This window comes from Micromys minutus, assembly GCF_963924665.1.
Source record: "Micromys minutus genome assembly, chromosome: 2".
Lineage (NCBI taxonomy): Eukaryota > Metazoa > Chordata > Mammalia > Rodentia > Muridae > Micromys > Micromys minutus.
The window spans coordinates 36254467-36273964 of NC_137971.1; the positions used below are offsets into that span (position 1 = coordinate 36254467).

General features: G+C 38.5%; 1 protein-coding gene across 2 annotated transcripts in view; it reads left to right on the plus strand.

The window, feature by feature from the left end:
• Positions 1–2661, plus strand: part of SMC5 (structural maintenance of chromosomes 5) — a gene marked incomplete at its 5' end in the record, with an annotated part of 63589 nt that extends 60928 nt beyond the window's left edge. For both annotated transcript variants that reach the window (XM_080912039.1, XM_080912040.1), the window contains one exon: positions 678–2661. In XM_080912039.1, coding sequence (XP_080768165.1) covers positions 678–821 — 144 coding nt within the window. In that variant the 3' untranslated portion in view covers positions 822–2661. The remainder of the gene's footprint in view (positions 1–677) is intronic.
• Between the last annotated feature and the right edge of the window lie 16837 nt (positions 2662–19498).

The following is a 19498-nucleotide window of genomic DNA, read 5'->3' on the forward strand; positions in this document are numbered from 1 at the left end:
ATTTATTTATTTACTGTGTATGCAATGTTCTGCCTGCATGTACGCATGCAAGCCAGAAGAGGGCATCAGATCTCATTATAGATGGTTATGAGCCACCATGTGGTTGCTGGGAATTGAACTCAGACCCATTGGAAGAGCAGTCAGTGCTCTTAACCTGAGCCATCTCTCCAACCAAATTGTCCTTTTGTTAAATATAGTTCTGTGGGTAAGTAATCAAGTAAATATATTTAGATTTGTTTTTATTAGTAATCACAATTTTTATCAGATCTGTCTGCTATTCAGATCTGCCCCTATTCTATTTCTTACCAAACCTCCCTCGCACATTTCAATCTACCAGTCTGTCAGAGCACAGTGCTTAGCCATAGACATTTGAGAAGTGTTTTCAGTGCACACTCTTCCACAGTGTGCCTAGGAAGTATGTAGTCCTAGTTGACTTGTGAATAGAGAGGATTTCCAGGCAACTAGATATTTCTGGTCAGTTATTAGACTAGGCTTCAGATATATTTATTCGGGGAGTTCTTTTTTGTTTTTTGGTTTTTTTTTTTTTTTTTTTTTTTTTTTTTTGAGTTCTTATAGTCTGGCAAGTTGATGAATTTGAATATATATATATATGGCTGAAAAACTTTGTTTCTCAGTATATACTTTAATTATATGGCAGTTTGTTTCAATCCTTACAGCTTCTACAAAATCTTCCTTATTCTGAAAAGATGACAGTATTGTTTGTCTACAATGGTCCTCATATGCTGGAACCAAACCGATGGAATTTAAAGGCTTTTCAAAGGCGTCGGCGAAGAATTACCTTCACTCAACCTTCTCAGTGAAAGGAAAGGGAGGGGCTTTCAGAGGTTTTCCGTTTAACTGTTTATTCGTATCACTCAAGTGAATAAAAGTTAGCAGATTTATTGAAAGAGAAAGATTGGTTATTTTTGGAAACCTCCCTTTAAAAACAAATAGGTTGATGAAGTGGAGACCACAATGACTGGAACTTTTCTAGTGAAAACGAAGTCTTTGGTTTTGGTGGACCTTGTCTCAGTAGTCCTCTGAGCACAGGATGTATGAAGCATGCTGCCCCTCAGGTGTGGGGCACATCTAGTCCGGCATTTAGGAGGTGGAAGCAGGAAGATCATGAGTTTGAGTGGTTTCATGTATCATAACAGAAAAAGCTATTTCCTGTTGCAAATCAGGGTTATGGCAGAATGGGATTTCATTCAGAGCATTTACTGACTATAGCAGCCCTGAGTGCTGATGGCAGAACGTCCTGCAGTTTAAAGGCAGCTCAGAATTAGAAAGCCCATTTTTCTTCCAGTATTATATATTTAGTTTTTAAAAACTAGTATGGGAATAGCTGCTTAATCAATAGTGATTTACGGCAGATCTGTTCATTTCTTTGTGTTTAAAAAAAAAAGGTTCCTATTTTCATAGAAAATATGTTATAGGCAGCTTGATGCTATAATTTTATTGTTATTTCAAAAAATTGGGCAAACATATATACATGGGGCTTTAAAATGACAGAACTTAAGAGGTCACAAGGCAGAAATGATACAGAATGTAGCCCAAACATTGGCAGAGTGAAGTCATGTGACAGTAGTTAAAATATAAGTGTCATGGGAGGGGTCTTGTTTGTTTCTTTGTTTGTTTAATTTAAAGTCAAATGTGTTTTACATCTTAAATTTCTAAAAAGCATTTTTATAATTACTTTTAGTAAGATTTTTCTTAAGATTTCATATCCAAGTTTTTACAATTTGTATTTTAAATTTCTCAGTGTTATATAGAGTGAAGGCACAGAATTGATTGGTTTTAAGTCATAATGTTTTTAGAATTTGTAGGTCCTTCCTTATACCCAGGATTCTAGAGAAATCTCGTCTAAATTATTTTCTTTCAGCTTGAAAATATTAATTGAAAACCATTTATTTTTCTCTGGGAATGCTAATTAACAATGCCAAACAAATTCTCTTCTTTTAAAAACTAAATTTTGAAAGAAAATAGAAATGTCTTTGAATAGTGAACTGAACCATATATTTGCTGGTACTGACAAAGTTATGTTTTTTGGCTTGCTAGCCTAAATAAAATTCAGGCTTTGTATATTATTCTAATAGCCAATGGAATTTAAATTATTATCAGGTAAAAAAGAATGGAATGAGTTTTATGTCCTCTCACTTAGACATTTTTCTCTTTCAGAAGTTGTATTTCTTTTTAAAACTTGTAAAAGAACCCTTTCCTCTTAAGCTACATCTCATACATGTAGTAAAAAGATATTTTAATAACATTTATCAGCATGAACAAGTCAAAAAAAATTAAAACTTGGTAGCACATTAGTGAAGGGTATTACTAAACATTTGTGTTGTTGCTTGGATTTCTGATATAATTAATATCTTCACTGATATGTGCTTGATATAGTTCGGTTTTATCATATCAATGGGAAACAAAAACAAAACATACTTAAAACTCAAATCAGTGATTCCATTTCCGTTTACATATGCCAAAGATGAACTTTGGGCTGAGAAGGATAAATTATGTATCATTGATCATATTAAAAATAATCAAACATACTATAATGTCATTTTCTGCAAATGTTGGTTTTTTTATTACATTCAAATTGTAAAAATTCCAAGTAAAAGCTTGATTTGATAAATAAAATATTTAAAGCCTGATGGTTACAAATATTTTTAATGACTAAATTTTTACATTGATTTGCCTTTCTCGTTTTAGAAAAAAGGTTGTGTTGCAGTAAAAATCAACAAGGTTGTTTTGTTTTTTGTAAGATTTATTTATTTTATGGGAATAGTTTTGTCTGCATATATGTCTGTATACCTGGTACTTGCTAAGGCCAGAAGAAAGCATCAGATCCCCTAGGAGTGGTGTTAAAGATAGTTGTGGGCTGTTCTGTGGCTTTTGGGTATAGAAACTATGTTCTATGGATGAACAAGGCACTAAGCCATCTCTCCAATCCCAAAAAGAGATTTGCTGCTTTCCAGTAGCCTCAGACATAAGCCGATAGCACAGGAGGGTATTACTTCATTCTGGTTTGTGCAAATGTAATTGATTAAAACTGTGCTGTAAATGCTATTTTGTTGGTAATAAATACATATTTTTCCATTGGTATAGGTTATTTAAGATGAGAGTATTTTAATACTTTAAATTTTCTTGTCATTTTTATTTTTAGGATTACAAAAAAATTAATTTCTGTTCGAGTGTTTACTATTTATGATGCAGTGTTTAGCAGCCTATTTGTGTTCCAAAGATAAAAACTTAGTCTTTTGTCCATTTGCAGTAGAATTAGAATCTAATAGCAGTAAACATAGGAAAAGCTTGAAAGCATCCAAAGGAGCCATGCCAGAAGGCAAATGTAACTGTTTTTGTTGAAACTGGCTTTTCTAAAACCACTCGCAACTGTTATATTATCTTACCATTTCTTACATTGAGTTATTACTCAAAGCAACCTTTAAAAATGTATCTTGAATCAGACATACTTTACCACTTGCATACAGATAAATTATTTGGCTGTTTCCACACTAGCAAGATGAGAACATGTCTAATTCAGAGTTTTTAGATGAGAATCAGGCTTGTAAGGGCCTTTACTTTTTTTCCCCTTAGTTTAAATCTTTAGAGCTATGAAGTGATATGTCTGAATTCAAAGCAAAATGAACATAAAGGTTTTTCTGTTATTAATGTTAATTGTTCACAGGATGCAGATAGTGATGAACTTTATACTATAGATATAAGTATTTTATAGACCCTATTACATTTATGAAATCTGAATATGAGTCAGATGAACCTAACTTATTTATACTAATTTGCCTCGTTACTTCATAATTAGCCATATATTTTAGGAAGGCACATTAGTATAATTGTGTATACTTAGGAGGTTTGACTGTTGACAATTTGAGCTTTTTATTCCCAGTGGAACAATCTGGGAACAATTGAAGGTATGATTTTTTTTTCATTTCCTCTCTTCTTTATTGTGGCAAATGAACATAATGTAAATTTTACCATTTTTAAAACACATGGTTCAGTAGCATGAAATATATCTACAATGTTGTACGATCATCATCTCTATGTATTAGCCATTCACTATAATCCTAACTTGATATATTGTGTCTATTCAGACTGACTTTCCATTTTTCTCTTTACCCCAGCAAGTGGTAAACTCTTCCCTTTTGTTTAATTTTCAATGTAGCATGCAGAGTAATTCATTTCTGTATTTTCATACATGTATGTCTGTCACTGTATTTTGTTCCTATCCATTCTCTTTGCAGTTCTTCATCACCCCTGTTCCCTTCCTTCCTTCTCTGTGCTGTTCTCTGCTTTCAAGTCATACACTCTCCATTACCGTTTTCCCTGCCTCCTTTAAGGTCTCATATTCATTCCCCTTTTTAGTTTAATGACCTACAAACACATTTATGTCCACACTTAAACATTTAAGTCTGTGTTCAGCATATGAGAGGAAACATGAAGTATTTGACTTTCTACTTATTTTGCTTAATGTTGGTGAGCTTTAAGGTTTCAAAAGCCTAGGCCAGGCCTTGTGTCTCAGTTCTAGTCTGTCTTGTCTGTCTGTCTATTTCACCCTACCACCCCCAGTCCCCTGCCTGCTGCCAGTGGATCAAGATATAAAGATCCCGGCTACTATTCCACCAGCATGTCTGTTTGCTTCCTGCCTTGTGAAAACTGCTTTGATTGACTAATCATCTCCCAATCACCTCTGTTGCAGTTTCTTTATTGCTCCAACTGGCCTGCAACTTGTTATATAGACCAGGTTGGCCTTCAGCTTTCAGAAAAACTTGCTTCTCCCAAGTGAAGAAACTAAAGGTGTTGTAAAATCCAGTGACCTTCTAATTTGGGTTTTATCAGAATGGCTATGCAAATTTGTATTGGGATTCCCTTTTGCTTGATAGGTTGACTTTGATACTTGATTCTCAGTCTTTGGGTATCTTTGCTGTGAGTTGTAAACAGTAGATAATTTTGTCTAGGCACTTTTGTTTTATTTTGCTTTTAATGTTTACTTATGATTGTGTATGTATGCCAGCATGCACAGGGCCATAGAAGCCAGAAGGTATTGGATCCCCTAGAATTGGGACTTGTAAGCTACCGTGTGTGGGTGCTGACAACCAAACCTGGGTCCTCCACTAGAGCACTATGTGCTCTTAACCTTTAAGCCATCTTTCTTCCTAGGCCTTTTAATTCTTTATGCTGATCTGTGACTTTAATGATGAGTTGAGGCCGTTTGCATTGAGGGTTACTTATGAAAGGCATTTGGTAATTTCTGTGGTCTTGTTGATTGTTTTCTGTTTAAGTTAAATTGCTGTTTGTCCTTTTTTCCCCTTTCTCTAAAAGGAGTCTGTTAAACATGTTGAATTTCTTCTCATTTCTTTTTTGGTCGTCTTTTTTTCTCTCATGAAATGTATTGTGGTTTTAGGATCGAAACTTTATTTTTGCTCTGTGTTTTAACTTTCAATATTTATTTTAGTGCTGACTTCCTTGTTGTGATTAGTCTTAGTTTGTGTCTGTCTTAAAATATTTTCTCTTTTGCTGAGTATAGCAACCTTGGTCTGGTGTTTGTCTTTACAAGTGCTTTGGCAAAGCCCACCCCCCTTCTCTTGTGGTGTTTTAATTTTTTTAAGTATTTTGTACCTGTTACTTATATGGTTTTGGTTTTAGTTTTTCAAGATAAGGTTTCTCTTTGTATCCCTTGCTGTCATCCAGTTTAATCTGTATACCAGGCTGACCTTGAACTCAGAGATCTGCCTTCTGTGTGTTGGGATTAAAGGCCCTGCAAGATAAGATTTCTTACTAGTACCTAGAACTCACTGATCAGACTAAGCTACTGTAGGCCTGTTAAAGGCTTATTGGGCAGACAGACTCAGGAATCTGCTTGTCTCTACCTCACCTGAGATTATGAACATATTCTTTCATACCTGGCTTTTTACATAGGTGCTGGGGATTGAACTGAGATCCTTATGATTGTGTGGGAAACACTTTACTTACTGAGCTATCTTCCCGAGCTCTGCTTTGCAGTTTTGACATCTTGACCTCTATGTCGTAAAGACTTTGATCTCTGTTCATATGGATTTGGGTTTATCTTTCTTATTTTTTTACTACTCAGACAAAACACCATGACCAAGGCATCTTATAGATAAAAGCACGTAATTGAGCTTATAGTTTCCAAGCTTAGAGTTCATGGTGGTAGGAACATCTGAAAGCTCATACCTATCTACATGCAGGAGGTTGAGAATATTATTTCAAACAGTATATAGGTTGAGCACTAAGTCACTGTGATGGATACATCCACTTAAGGTAATATATAGTTACTAAGAAAAAAAGATGCTCTTTATAACCTAATGTGATCAGATTTTTACATGGTTAATAAAAGGAGCAAAGTGTAGATGTGTGTTTGTGTTTGTCTGTGTGTTTTATTTCCCACACAGAGAAAGGTTTTCTGTCTTCATAGCAACTTAGCAGTGATTGTTTTTTTTCTAATAAAAAAATTGTATTTACTTAGAAGCATTCAGAATGTCAACAAAACAGCCGCAATTTTTTTTTTTTTTTTTTTTTTTTTTTTTTTTTTTTTTTGCAATTACAGAGTGGTGTTCAGTTAACAGAACAACAATTATCTTCTTATAAGCTGCATCAGAGACAACTGAAGATGAAAAAAAAAAAAAAAAAAAAAAAAACACCAAAAGAAAACCAAAAGAAAAAAAAAGCAGACAAAACAAAAAATAGTAAGGGGAAAAAAATAAAACCAAACTACTGTCCCCATAGATAACTAATCTGTGCTGTGCACAAACAAGAACCTGCTTTACATTTCCATGCCAATTTACAACCCCCAGGCTGTACCAGGCAAGGTTAGTGGCTATTGAAAATACCACCAGGACTGGGCTATCTAAAGACACATTCAGTAGTGTGTTAACTATACAAAAAAAGACACTGTACAGCTTATAAACAAATCTTACATAGCCTTACATTTCAATTTTTTTCTTTGAAAGGAGTGAGTTGTGTACAGGGGGGTTAAATGCTTTATAGACAAGAAAATAAAACTGCACTAGAACCAACCTATCATCATCATCTTCATCTTCCTCTTCCTCATCCTCCTCCTCATCTTCCTCTTCCTTCTTTTTCTTGCTCTTTTCAGCCTTGACCATCCCCTTTTTCGCAGCATCAGGATTTCCTTCAGCTCTATAGGCAGCAACATCCTTCTCGTACTTCTCCTTCAGCTTGGCAGCCTTCTTATAGGGCTGCTTGTCATCCATGGCAGTGTTGTTCCACATCTCTCCTAAGTTTCTTTGCGACATCACCAATGGATAAGCCAGGATACTCACCTTTGATTTTTGGTCGGTACTCAAAACAGAACAAAAAGACTGAAGGAGGCCTCTTGGGTGCATTGGGGTCCTTGAACTTCTTTTTGGTCTCCCCTTTTGGGGGATGTAGGTTTTCATTTCTCTTTCATAACGAGCCTTGTCAGCCTTTGCCATACCTTCAAATTTCCCCTTTTCTTCAGCAGACATGGTCTTCCACCTCTCTGAGCACTTCTTGGAGATCTCTGTGAAGTTGACAGAAGCATCCGGGTGCTTCTTCCTGTGCTCCTCCTGGCAGGTTTGCACAAAGAATGCATATGAGGATGTTTTGCCTCTCGGCTTCTTAGGATCTCCTTTGCCCATGTTTAGTTGATTTTCCTCCAGGAGGCACAGTCGCCCAGTGCCCGTCTGGCTCGCACTTGCCCCAGCGCTGTCTCTATGGAGCTCAATGTACTGCCCTTAGTGGTGATTGTGTCTGGAAGAAGCAATCAGATAAATTAAGAACTGATAGAAAAATTCAGAGTGTTATGTTTAATGTGTGCAATTGTATTGCCTGTATGTGTGTATGTGCACCATATGCACGCCTGGTGCCTGTGGAGGTCAGAAGAGGGTATTTGATCCCCGGGAACTGGTATTGCAAGCAGTTAGTTCACTGCCATGTGGCTGCTGAGAGGCAGTGCATTACTCTTACCTGTTGAGTCATTCCCCCAGCCCTACTTTTTTTTTTTAAGGAAACCATATTAAAATATCTTTTTCAGTTTAGTTAAACACACAAAACCCTTTAGGATGGGGAGGGAGAACAACCCAGAAAACCAGAAAGTAAAACTTATTTTAATAGGCAAGGACTTATTGTGTTGCCCAGTGTAGGCTTTCCAACCTTAAATATTTTTTAGAGAATAACTTCAGTTTTAGAGTTGATTCTATTGTTTAACTATTTATGTGATCATGGGCTAGGGACCTTTGCTTATGTAACAAAACCTCTGTACTAAGCTACATACACCACTTCTAGACTTTGGATCTAGAAAATACCTCAGAGGCCCGTGAATAAAAGATGTGGTTCCCCAACCTGTAACCCAGTTGGCAGAGGAGGTAGGGCCTATGGAGGAAGTTGGGTCACTCAGAGTGGCCTGTGTATGAGTATATTAAGAGTCTTGGCTTGGGTTGGGGAATAAGTTAAGTGGTAGAACACTTGCTTATTAGCAAGCACAAGGCCCTGGGTTCAGTCGTCAGCTCCCCCCCCCCACAAAAAGAAGGTCTTGACTCCATTTCTTAATGCTTAACAACATCTTTAAAGTAAACAGCCTTCTCTGCAAGTAACAACACCTTGTGTAAGCTGAAAAACAACAAACCAGCCAGTGATGTATCAAAACCCTAAAACTGTGAGCCAAAGTAAACCTTCTTATAAATTAATTTTTCTTGGATAGTTGTTTCTGTGGTAGAGAAGCATGGAAACCTCCAACCCTACTTGATTTTAATTTTATGTGACTACCTTACAGATAAAACATACAGAGCAGTGCATGCTTGCAAACCCAACACTAAGGAGGCTGACATAAAAAAATTGCAAGTTTGAAGTCAGGCCAGACCGAATTACATTAGCAATGTCTCCAAAAAAAGTGAAAGGGAAAAACATCCATATAAAACCAACACTTTATGACACAATTTAATTCTGCCTGGTCTTTTTAAAAAGCTTTTTGGCTATAAAGCATTTTAAATTTATTACAAAATTAAATAATCCATTATAAGGTACATATATTTTAGTGATTTATTCATGATGAGTATAGAGGAGTATATATATATGTACATGTACATGTTGTTCAATAAGTGTACCATAATTTCCTATTCAGCTATGGCAATCATCTCTATTACAAATAACATTTTTCCTGGATAATGTATCCTACCCCGAGGAGAACAAGGGAACAGTAACTTACTAATTAACATGCCACAGCACTGACTTCCCTAGTACCATTTATTTATGCTAATTATATTATCATGTGAGTATGTCATCCATTGATTTCCAGTGATGGTCAAAGATGCTTAATATGGTTTGTTGATTATGAGGACAAATACAAGACTTACTTAGAATGTACAGAAATATATGAGGTACAGTTTATTTTCTGGCTGTGTTAAATTTATCATTAAAAATTTTATGGCATAAATATAAAAACAAAGTATTTTCTAACAGTGCCTTCACATAAGCTTTACTCCATAATCACTTTTGTCCACAGTCCTGCCTTTCACATCCTTCCAAAAAGAGAAAGATAGGACAAAGCATCTCTGTTTACATAAGAAATATAATCTCTTCTTCTTTATATAACTGAAGGCCAGCCTGAGAGGTCATGATGTAGCTATTTCAGTTGAGACAAAACTGAGCACTAACTGGAAGAACCCATTGGCATAGTGATATAAGTCTCAAAAGCAGTGAGGGAAGGAGGCCACCCTGAAAGACTCTTGGATACAGAACTTATGAAGAAGGGTAGGAGATGAATCATGGGACCTAGAGCACCCTCTGCTTATAAAGCTGTCCAGATTGACCTAGAATGGTAATACCTGCAGTATTAAACAGGAAGGAGGAAGGAAAAATATTTGAACCATTCCCTAAATATAGCGTAACAACTAAAGACAGTGCATTTTACTCTGTTGGCTATCAATGATAATGTAAAGGAGACTTAAAGTATATGGGTGAAGTGCAGTGCTTCCAGGCACATGATGTACTTTCACAGAAGAGACTTTCCTGTCCCTATTTGGTGTCTCTGGCAAGACCTTTACAGAGATAACTGAGGGACAAAAGGATTTTACTTTTTTTTTTTCATAGATAGAGGTGATGGGTAACATGGCTTGTGAGCTTGACAGTATCTAGATTCATCTAGAAGGCAAACTTCAGTGCCCAACTGTGAGAGGTTACCAAGGTTGTGTTAATTGAGATGGGAAGACTTGTGTTTTGTTTTTGAGGCAGATATCCACTGTATGTAGTCCTGGCTCTATTGTCCTAGAGCACACCATGTAGACCAGACTGGTGGGCTCAAACTCATAAAGATCCTCCTGCCTCTGCCTCCTAAGTACTAGGATTAAAGGTGTGCACCACCAAGCATTGTTCTTCCCAGCTGAAAATGCAGTGTGACCAGCTGCCTCCTGCCCCTGCTGCCATGCCTTCTTCACCATAATGGAGCGTGTGCCCCTGAACTCTAAGCTACATGAACCCTTATGTTGCTTTTGTCAGGAAATATCACAGCCATGAGAAAAGGAATGAGTACGTGAGGGCAGGCTTATATTTAGCTCTTGGCTTAACAGGAACGTAATCCCATCACAGTGAGAAAGGCATGGTACACCATCTATGGTAGGAGAATATTACAGTGCAACTTGTTACAGGTCATCACATCATGAAGCAGAGAGAGGCTGGTCTGTAAGCAAACCTGGCTATAACTCAAGGCCTACCATCAGGCGGTCGCTTCACACACATTTTGACAGCCTTCCAAAAGAGCTCTACCAGCTGGCTCCCTAAGTGTTCAAAATAGCTTGTGTAGGACATTTAACATCCAAACTACAAAGCCCACTCCTGTCCCCAAAGGCAAATGACACTCGGTCCAACATTAAAACCCCCATTACTGCTCTAAAGCCACAGTTCATCCTAAGATTCAAGGAGACTTTTAACTGTGAGCCCTTATAAATAAAAAAGCAAACTTACATACTACCAATGCATAAAGCACAAAGCGAACTTCTTTTAATTCTTTGCCCTGTGGCCTGTATAATGCAGTCAGTTTTAGAGCAGGTCCCATACACCACTGAGAAAAACTTGTGTTTCTTATCTAATTGAGTGGAAGGCTCTGTAGGTACCTGTTAAAAGCTCAATTAGTCTATGGAATAATTTAGCTCTGAGGTTTTTTTGTTGGTTTTTAATATGGACTGTCTATTTAGGTGGGAGAGTGGAGTGCTAGAAATTTTCTGTTATTACCACATCTGGACCTGTGTGGTCCCTACTGCCTTTTAGCATTTGTCTTATGAAATTGGAGGCTCCAAGATTCAGCACATACATATTTACACTAGTTATACTCTCTTAATGAATTGTTATCAGTGTGTGATGGCTTAAAAACAAAATCTCTTCTTACTTATTTTAATTTGAAACTTACTCCTGCTTGATAGTTTGATGTTTCACCTTTGCCTCTCAGTTTTCCTTTTCTAGGTAGAGACAGCAGAGTTGTGTTGTGTTATTCTAATCCAGTCAGTTGGTCTGTTTCTTTTAGTTAGTAAGTTATAGCCAGTTGCATTCAAGGTAAAAATTGGGAAAGTTTTGCTGTTTATGCTTTGTTGCTTACTTCTCTTGGTTGGTGGTTGGTTGGTTGGCAGTTCTTTTCTCCCTCTCCTAGTAGTGTTGGGTGTTTGCTGATTTGCTGTGTTGGACATGATTTGATTCCTTTTCTGATCTCTGTTGACATCTGCTACTTGATGGACTGCCTTCTGCCCTGCATTTGTGGGTGTGACAGTATCTTCTTATATGTATCGAATTCCTCTAAGAATTACTGTGGTGGCTTGAGTGATGGCCTAGTGACAAAGAACCTTTATTGCTCTTGCAGAGGACCCCACATAGTGCAGTTCTCAGAAGCCACATATCAGTTCACAACCACCCGTAACTCCTGCTCCGGGGGATCTAAGTCTTTTCCTGACCTTCCCCAGTTTTTGTGTCTACATGGTGCACATATATACACAGACAATAAAATTAATTAAAACATTTTCCGCAGTGCTTGCTTAGTTGTTAAAGGTTGCTTTAACTTTTGTTTGTCTTGAAATATTTTTATTTTTTCCATTTTAACAGTGCTGCTGGTATGACAGTATTACCACACTTTCAAAACTTGAGCTGTACCATTTCTTCCTTTTCTGGCTTTAGAGTTGGTAACAAAAGATCTGATGTAATTCTGCTGTTTCTGTCTGTACGTTAGTTGGTATTTCTTTTACAATTTTTACTACTGTTTTTTGCTTTGTATTTTTGACATATTGACTATATATCACAGAGAACTTCTTTGGTCATGTCTCTTTGAGGATTGAAATGTTCCCCTGTTTGAATGTTTGTTCTGTTTTCTAGGTTTGGTAAATTCTTAGTTACAATTTTACTGAAAAATATGCCTAAGCCATTGGCTTTTATAACATGTTTCCTTCTACCCCATGAGTCTTCTGTTTAGTTTCTTCAGTGTATCCTAAACTTTCTGGAAATTTGGTCATGCTCATTGATACACACACTTACATATTTCCTTGCAGAATTTTTCCTCCATAGTTTTAAGTTTTTTTCCAAAGTACTAACTTAAGTTCCTTTTCAATGTCTTGAATTAAATTCCTTACCTGTATAAATCCTCTACCTAGCCCTTGAACCTTTTTTTTTTAAAGAATTGTTTATTTACTTTTATGTATAGGAGTACACTGTAGCTGTCTTCAGATACACCAGAAGAGGGCATTGGATCCCATTACAGATGGCTGTGAGCCACCATGTGGTTGCTGAGAATTGAACTCGGGACCTCTGGAAGAATAGTCAGTGCTCTTAACTGCTGAGCTGTCTCTCCAGCCCCAACCTTTTTTAAAATAGGAGTCTGCACTCTTTTTCCAGTGATTCATCTTTGATTTCTAGCTCATCATATTTGATTCCATTGTTGAGAGGTTGTTAATATGTGGGGTTGTTGGGGTAACGTCTCCTATTTTCAGTGTTGAGTGGTCTTGAGGTCGTCAGGGTAGTGTTCTTGTTTCTTGTGGAGGTTTTGTTGTGTTCTGTTCACATGTTAGGATGTGTTCTAGTTTGATTTCTATTGCTGGGGAAAAAAAAAACAACGATCTAAAACAATTTGGAGAGGAAAGGGTTTGTTTGGATTATGCGTTCAGCTCATAGTCATTGAGGGAAGTCAAGAGAGGAACTCATGGGCTTAGCCCTTCCACATCGATTATTGATCAAGAGAATGCCAAGCAGACACCGATTTGCCTATAGGCCAGTCTGATAGAGATAATTCTCAGCTGAACTTTCCTCTTCCCATATGACTCTAGCTTGTATCAAGTTAACAAAAGAAAAACCAGTCCAGAGTATATTTGTCCTCTGGCTTGTAAGTTTGTCTCTCCTTTTATATTGTTTTTGTTCATGTGACCATTCCAGGTGGGCTTTTTTCACTTGAATTTATGTTCAATGGTAAGATTGGCCACAGTAACAACCAAGATGGTTTACAAAAAAATCTCAGTGTCAGATACAAGGAAAGATTACTCTGTTCTCTTGTGTCTTGTAAGGTTTTGGAACATGACTGGTTATAGCCCTGGCTGGGAAAATGTATGTTTTGAAACCGGGTAAAAGTGAGTCAGGTAGGAAGAGTATGAGAAGCATATGGGTCAGGAGAGGAGAAAATGACAGATGGGAGCTTTTCCCAGCAAACCGTAACTTATAACTTGGCCTTTTGTATCTTAAAATACAAAAATGTACATTCTAGAGAAATTATTTTAAAAATAACAAAAAATTAAATGTGTGTATGTTTAATGATAAACATCTAAATGAGAAATAAGCTGAAACTGGTGTGTTCAGCTTAAACCTGGACACTGAAGCAAGTTGGGTTTTACCCGTCCTGCTGTAGCAGGCAGGATTCCTTGTCCTTCCACAGGCTCCACAGTCTAGGTTTCTGTACAAATGTAATTCTCTAGTCTACACATCCTTCCGGTGGCTCCAGAGCTCTCCTGCTCCATGTGTGTGCTAGCTTCTCAACTTCATTGTCTTACCCATGACAGTGGGTTGTGAAACCTTCACTGCTGGCCACCGATTGAGGTCAGCCTCTGCAGAGTTGCTGGGAGTCAGACCTCATCTCAAGACGTTTAACTCATTTTTGTCTCCTTGTTTTTCAGAGGAAGTAGGTGCCAAACTAATTGTAGAGTTGTGATGATGTTTCTCTGCTTGGCTGGTAGTTGGAGTACCTCTTGAACTTCAGTATGCTTTACTAACCTTGACCAAAGACCATAAGGGAGCTGGGATGCTCTTCTGCTTTGGTTTGATTTCCCCCACACCACACTCATTCTCATCAGAGAACACTGGTTAACACCTGTGTTGATTCTGTTTTCTACACCTAATATTTTGCTGTTAGTAGCTTTTATTCTTTTTCCCATTGTATGTAAGATTTCTCCTTTTAGTACATTGCCATTCATGCTCGACTTGGTGGTGAGATCTGCCCAATCACAAGTTATCACAGCACATGGATCTGGAGAGGGGAAGTGAGGCAGTAGATTCAGTGAGACAGCTCATTCTAATGGGGCAGCAGAGGCTGTTAAACCTTTGCAGGTTGAGTAGGGGCTATGGGATTAGTGTACACCATTGGCCAGGGCCAGAGGGGATGTCTCATTAGCATAAGGAGGAATTCCCAGCACTGATGGAAGGAGAAGTTTTACCTGGCTACTGGGCCAGGAGACTTCTGCCAGTGATCATAGGTAGGGGTACAGGGCTGTGTGCAAGTACCAGGACATGCAGGCAGCCCTACTCCTGCTGATCTCAGAAATAGATTTTCCTGGGATTTGGACAAGGCTTGGCCCCACTCTTGGTTTGTTTTTTCAAGTCATGGTTTCTCTGTGTATCCCTCGCCTTGGAACTCACTCTGCAGACCAGGCTGGCTTCAAACTCTGGGATCCACCTGCCTCTGCCACCTGGGTTGCTGGGATTAAGAGTGTGCACTGCCACCGTCAGCCTCTTGTTATTTCTAATATGGTCTTCATTTCTATATCCTTGTGTCTGGCTGAGTCTCACTGTCCTTGGTCAGTGCACTGTCACCTCCCTTGTTTCCATTCTGTAGTTTACTTCAGAGTTTAGTAGTTTATAACTGAAATGCTTCAGTAATTTTTCTTTCAAAATACCTCTTCCAGCTCATAACTTAATGGTTTCTTTTTTTTTTTTTTTTTTTTTTTTTGGTTGGAGAAGAGTTTGTTTTGGTTTGGAGTGGGCTTTTTTTTTCTCTCTTTTAAATATTCATTGACTTAAAATTTTTCCATGCAAATATTTTGATCATATTATTTTCTTTCCCCAAATTACACCCATATTCTTCCTACCCACCTAATTTTATGTCCTTTTTTTTCTCTTTCAGAGTACAAAAACAAAAATAAAATCAAGGAAAAACAAAATGATTAAAAATACCCAAACAAAAAGCGTGGAATCTATTTAGTGTTGGCCAGCTACTGAGCATGGTGCCTGCCTTAAAGTATGAATAATGTAACAGTTCTACTCTGTTAGGAAAAAACTGATTAGCCCATATTAATTATTGGAGTTTGTTTCTTTTCCCTGCTAGGATTTTGTCTGCCTTGAAGTTCACTTGTGCCAAGAGGGTGCTGTTTCCTTAGAGTTTTCTACCATGTCTGGCTTATACAGCCTTTCCAAGTCTTTCTTATAGAACCTTGGTGGGGGGGGTGGGGGTGGTTATAAAGACTCAGTGCTCCAAAATCTCTCACTCTCTGCATGTTGTCCAAACATGGACCTCTGCGTTAATTCCTATTTGCTATAAGACACTGCTCTGATGAGGGTTTGGGGTGTGCTCTGGTCTATGGGTATAGCAGTGTGTCAGCAGGAGTCATCTTGTTATGTTTCTTAGCAGAGTAGGAGTTTTTCCCAGGCCCATGACAAGCTAGTTTCATATTCTTGGCTGCTTTAGCGTTGGGCCTCATATCCCAGAGTGACGCAAGGAGTGGGCCTGACATCCACTTAGATAGTGGTTGCTATTCTCGTGACATTCCTGCCACTGTTATACCACTGTATTTTGCAGGCAGGTCACCATGTAGGTCACAGGGTTGTAGCTAAGGTTGATGATCACCTTTCCCCTCCAGTAGTGTGTAGGGTACCTTCTTGTACCATGAACACTAGTCTGGAAGAGTGAGTCTTACTGGGAACCAGCGTGGTTTCTCCATATTTGATGACATACGTAAGTGACGTCTTCAGCAATAGTACCTTGTTGAGGGCAGCCATGGGATAATCTACACTTGCATGGTAGTAGTCTAGTCTTTTCTCCCTTTATAACACTATATTCTGTTTCCACTTCAAAGTCTCTCATTCTGTATTTTTACTGTGTGGTTAAATAGTTGAGAATTTTATATCTGAAATGCTTTTGAAAGTTTTCTCTAAAAATACTTTTTTATTCTGATACTTGATAGTTTTCTTTCTGGTTTGCTGTTTTGGGAGATTGATGCTTGTTTCTGTTTGCAGTTTGCTGTATTTTTTGTTTTCCTCTCTTTCACCCATTGCTTTGATCCCATTTATTTCCCCCTATACTTAATTCTTGTTTGAGTAGAGCGAGGTGGGGTCTGTCTGATGCTTACCTTGCACACTGTTTTGTTTATCCAGGAATGCTGTAAACAGTGCCTATACCTTGGGCTCGGATGTTGCTTCAGAAGAGGTTTGTCTGGGTCACTGAAATTTACTTAGGGAGGCAAGTTTGTCAGAAAGCAGGGCCAACTAGTAGTTTCAGTTTTGTAGACAGGGTGTCTTCTAACCCAAGTTGGCTTTATACTGCTATGTAACTGGGGATGACCTTAAACTCCCAGTCCTCTATGTCTGCCTCGCACATTCTGGGACTACAGGTGTGCACTACCATGCCTGATTTATTCAGTGTGAGGAGTTGTACACAGAACTTCATGCATGCTAGGCAAGCACTCTGCCAACTGAGCTGCATCCCCAGTCTCTAAGTTCTTTCTTAATGTTTTATTTTAAAATCATGTCTCACGTTGCCCAGAACGACCTTGAACTACTTGATATCTGAGATAGGCCTTGAGCTCTTATTTTCCTGCCTGGACCTCCTTAGCTGTAATTCCAGGTCTGTGCTACCTGAGCTGACTATATTTTAAGCAGGTTTATAATCATTTCACACAGTTCATAGTACTTCCTTTCAGTATTATACATATATTCTTTCTGACCCTTGTCATTCAGATATGGATAATTACACCTACCTTACAGGACTGTTCAGGACTAAGATTGTACCTCTAAACTACAACTGCCACATTGTGTGTGTGTGTGTGTGTGTGTGTGTGTGTGCGTGTGTTTGCTAATATCTCTTTACCTCTAACTCAAAACAGTACAGTGGCCTTCGCTGGCCAACCTCAGTGATCAATGAGCAAGTTGGCCAAATGTGAGTATTGGTACCAGCTAAACATTTTGCAGGGTCCAGTGCAATGTAAGAACACAGAGTGCTCGTTCAAAATTAATATTTCAGAGCCAACAGGATGACTCAGATGATGGAAGCATTTGCCTCCTAACCTGTGACCTAGGTTCAGTTCTGAGGACCCAGGTGGTATCATCTTCTGGTCACCACACTGTTTCTTGCTCTACACACAAGTATATGCAATTGTTAAATCATTTATAGTTTCCGGATAGTAACATTAGAACAATAAACGCAGCATGGGCCTGTTGCTTATGGCTTCTGTGTGAGGCCACGCTTGCATACCCTAAGAACAGTAATCACCATTGCTTTGGAAGGGAAGAAAGGAATCTGGTGTGACCCAAAAGCAGAATTTCCATCTGTCTGTCTGTCTGTTGTTTGTTTTTGAGACAGGGTTTCTCTGGGTAACCCTGAGTATCCTAGAATTCAATCTGTAGTCCAGGCTAGCCTTGAATTCAGAGATCTGCTTGTCCCTGCCTCCCAAGTATTGAGATTAAAGATGTGTCACCAGAACGTCTTTTGATGCTAGTTCTAAGAATTGGCACACTTACTTTATTATACAATGGGGGGTGGGGCTCTTAAAAATGTCTTTACAATTCTGAGTGGCTCACTTGTTACCCTATAGAGAAGAGAGCAGGCAGTTTCAGTGCTGACAGTTTTCCTGTCCCATAAGTCATTACCCTGTGTCAGCAGGAGAGCTTCATACATTGGTCAATCACCATTATGACTCCTACAGAAGATTTGGTTCTATTGTTTTTGTCCTTTTTTGTCATATGCAAAAATAAATTTATTTTCTATAAGACTGAATTGAATTTCTACACCTAAGCCTCAGGTCTTTGGAACTTAGCGTGCCTCCCTGGAGGGATTCTTCTCTCCCTTCCTGCCCTTAGCCTTCCATATAGTCTCCAAATGGGCAGAATCTCATAAAGAGCCAATTCAACCATATCAGTACCATATTTACCAGCGTTTGGTGTAAGAGATATGCTGCCATGTCACATAGGTGCGTGAGTCACTGAGAGGCCAAAGGCTTGTTCTCTCTCTAGGATGGTGACACAATCCCTACTTCCATTGTGCTAGTCTTTGACATTCTGCTCCAATTCCCACTGGGTCCCTTTTCAGAAGCTAGAGATGGTGAAGGATCTCAAGAAGAGCAAACACTAGCAGGTTTGAGACACAAGTTAGTACTTTTCACTGGGATTGTATTGGATGCTAGAAGCATAATAAGTGTGTATAGCCAGTGAATGAGTAACACATGAAATGACAGATGATCAGTCAAGAATTGTAGCAGAGAAACGGAGTGACTCATAAGTGGCTCTATCTGTGTCGTCACACCCTTAACAAGTGCCATAGCTAGAAAACTGCCTCGTGCATGGAGGGCTCCTGTTTCCATGGTTGTCTTGTTGGGAAGGTATTTGGTTACATCTCTTCCTCAGGTTCTAGTTACAAGAGATGTCTTCATGTTTGTGTGCACTTTTCCCCAGAACGCAGTTTCTAATACAGTACACATAGGGTCATTATTTTTCTCTCCTCTGGTTTTGTTTACTTTATATCTTTACACCGGGTCGTTGGTTTCATTCTGTCTCCTACCTATTGGTTTTTATGTTTGTTTCTAAGAGTCATTATTCTTCCTCTTTCCCCATATAATATCCATCAGTGAGTAACAAAAGTAAATGGAGTATGGCATAGTTGGATACTCGGAAGACACAAAGACCTTTATTTGCTATCCTGGACCCATAACACTGAATTTGTATTTCTACTTCTGTAAAATGAGTATATTAGTGACATGTGTATTATAGAATTGTTGGAGGGATTTAGTAAATAACGTACCTTCCACAAAGAGAGCAGCTCCCTTCCTACCATTTATACCAAGTAGCTTCCATCCGTCTGTTAGCCCAGCATTAGTTGAGTCGCCAGGCCTCATCCTCAGCAAGGCACTTGTGTATGTGATTGAACCGTCAGAGCACTGTTCTTCACCTTAGCCCTGCTTACAGTGGTAAAGAAGGCTTACAGGAGCATTCTCACCCAACATCGCTGAATGTGAAGGTACCATCTGCAGCCAGCCTTAGCCTG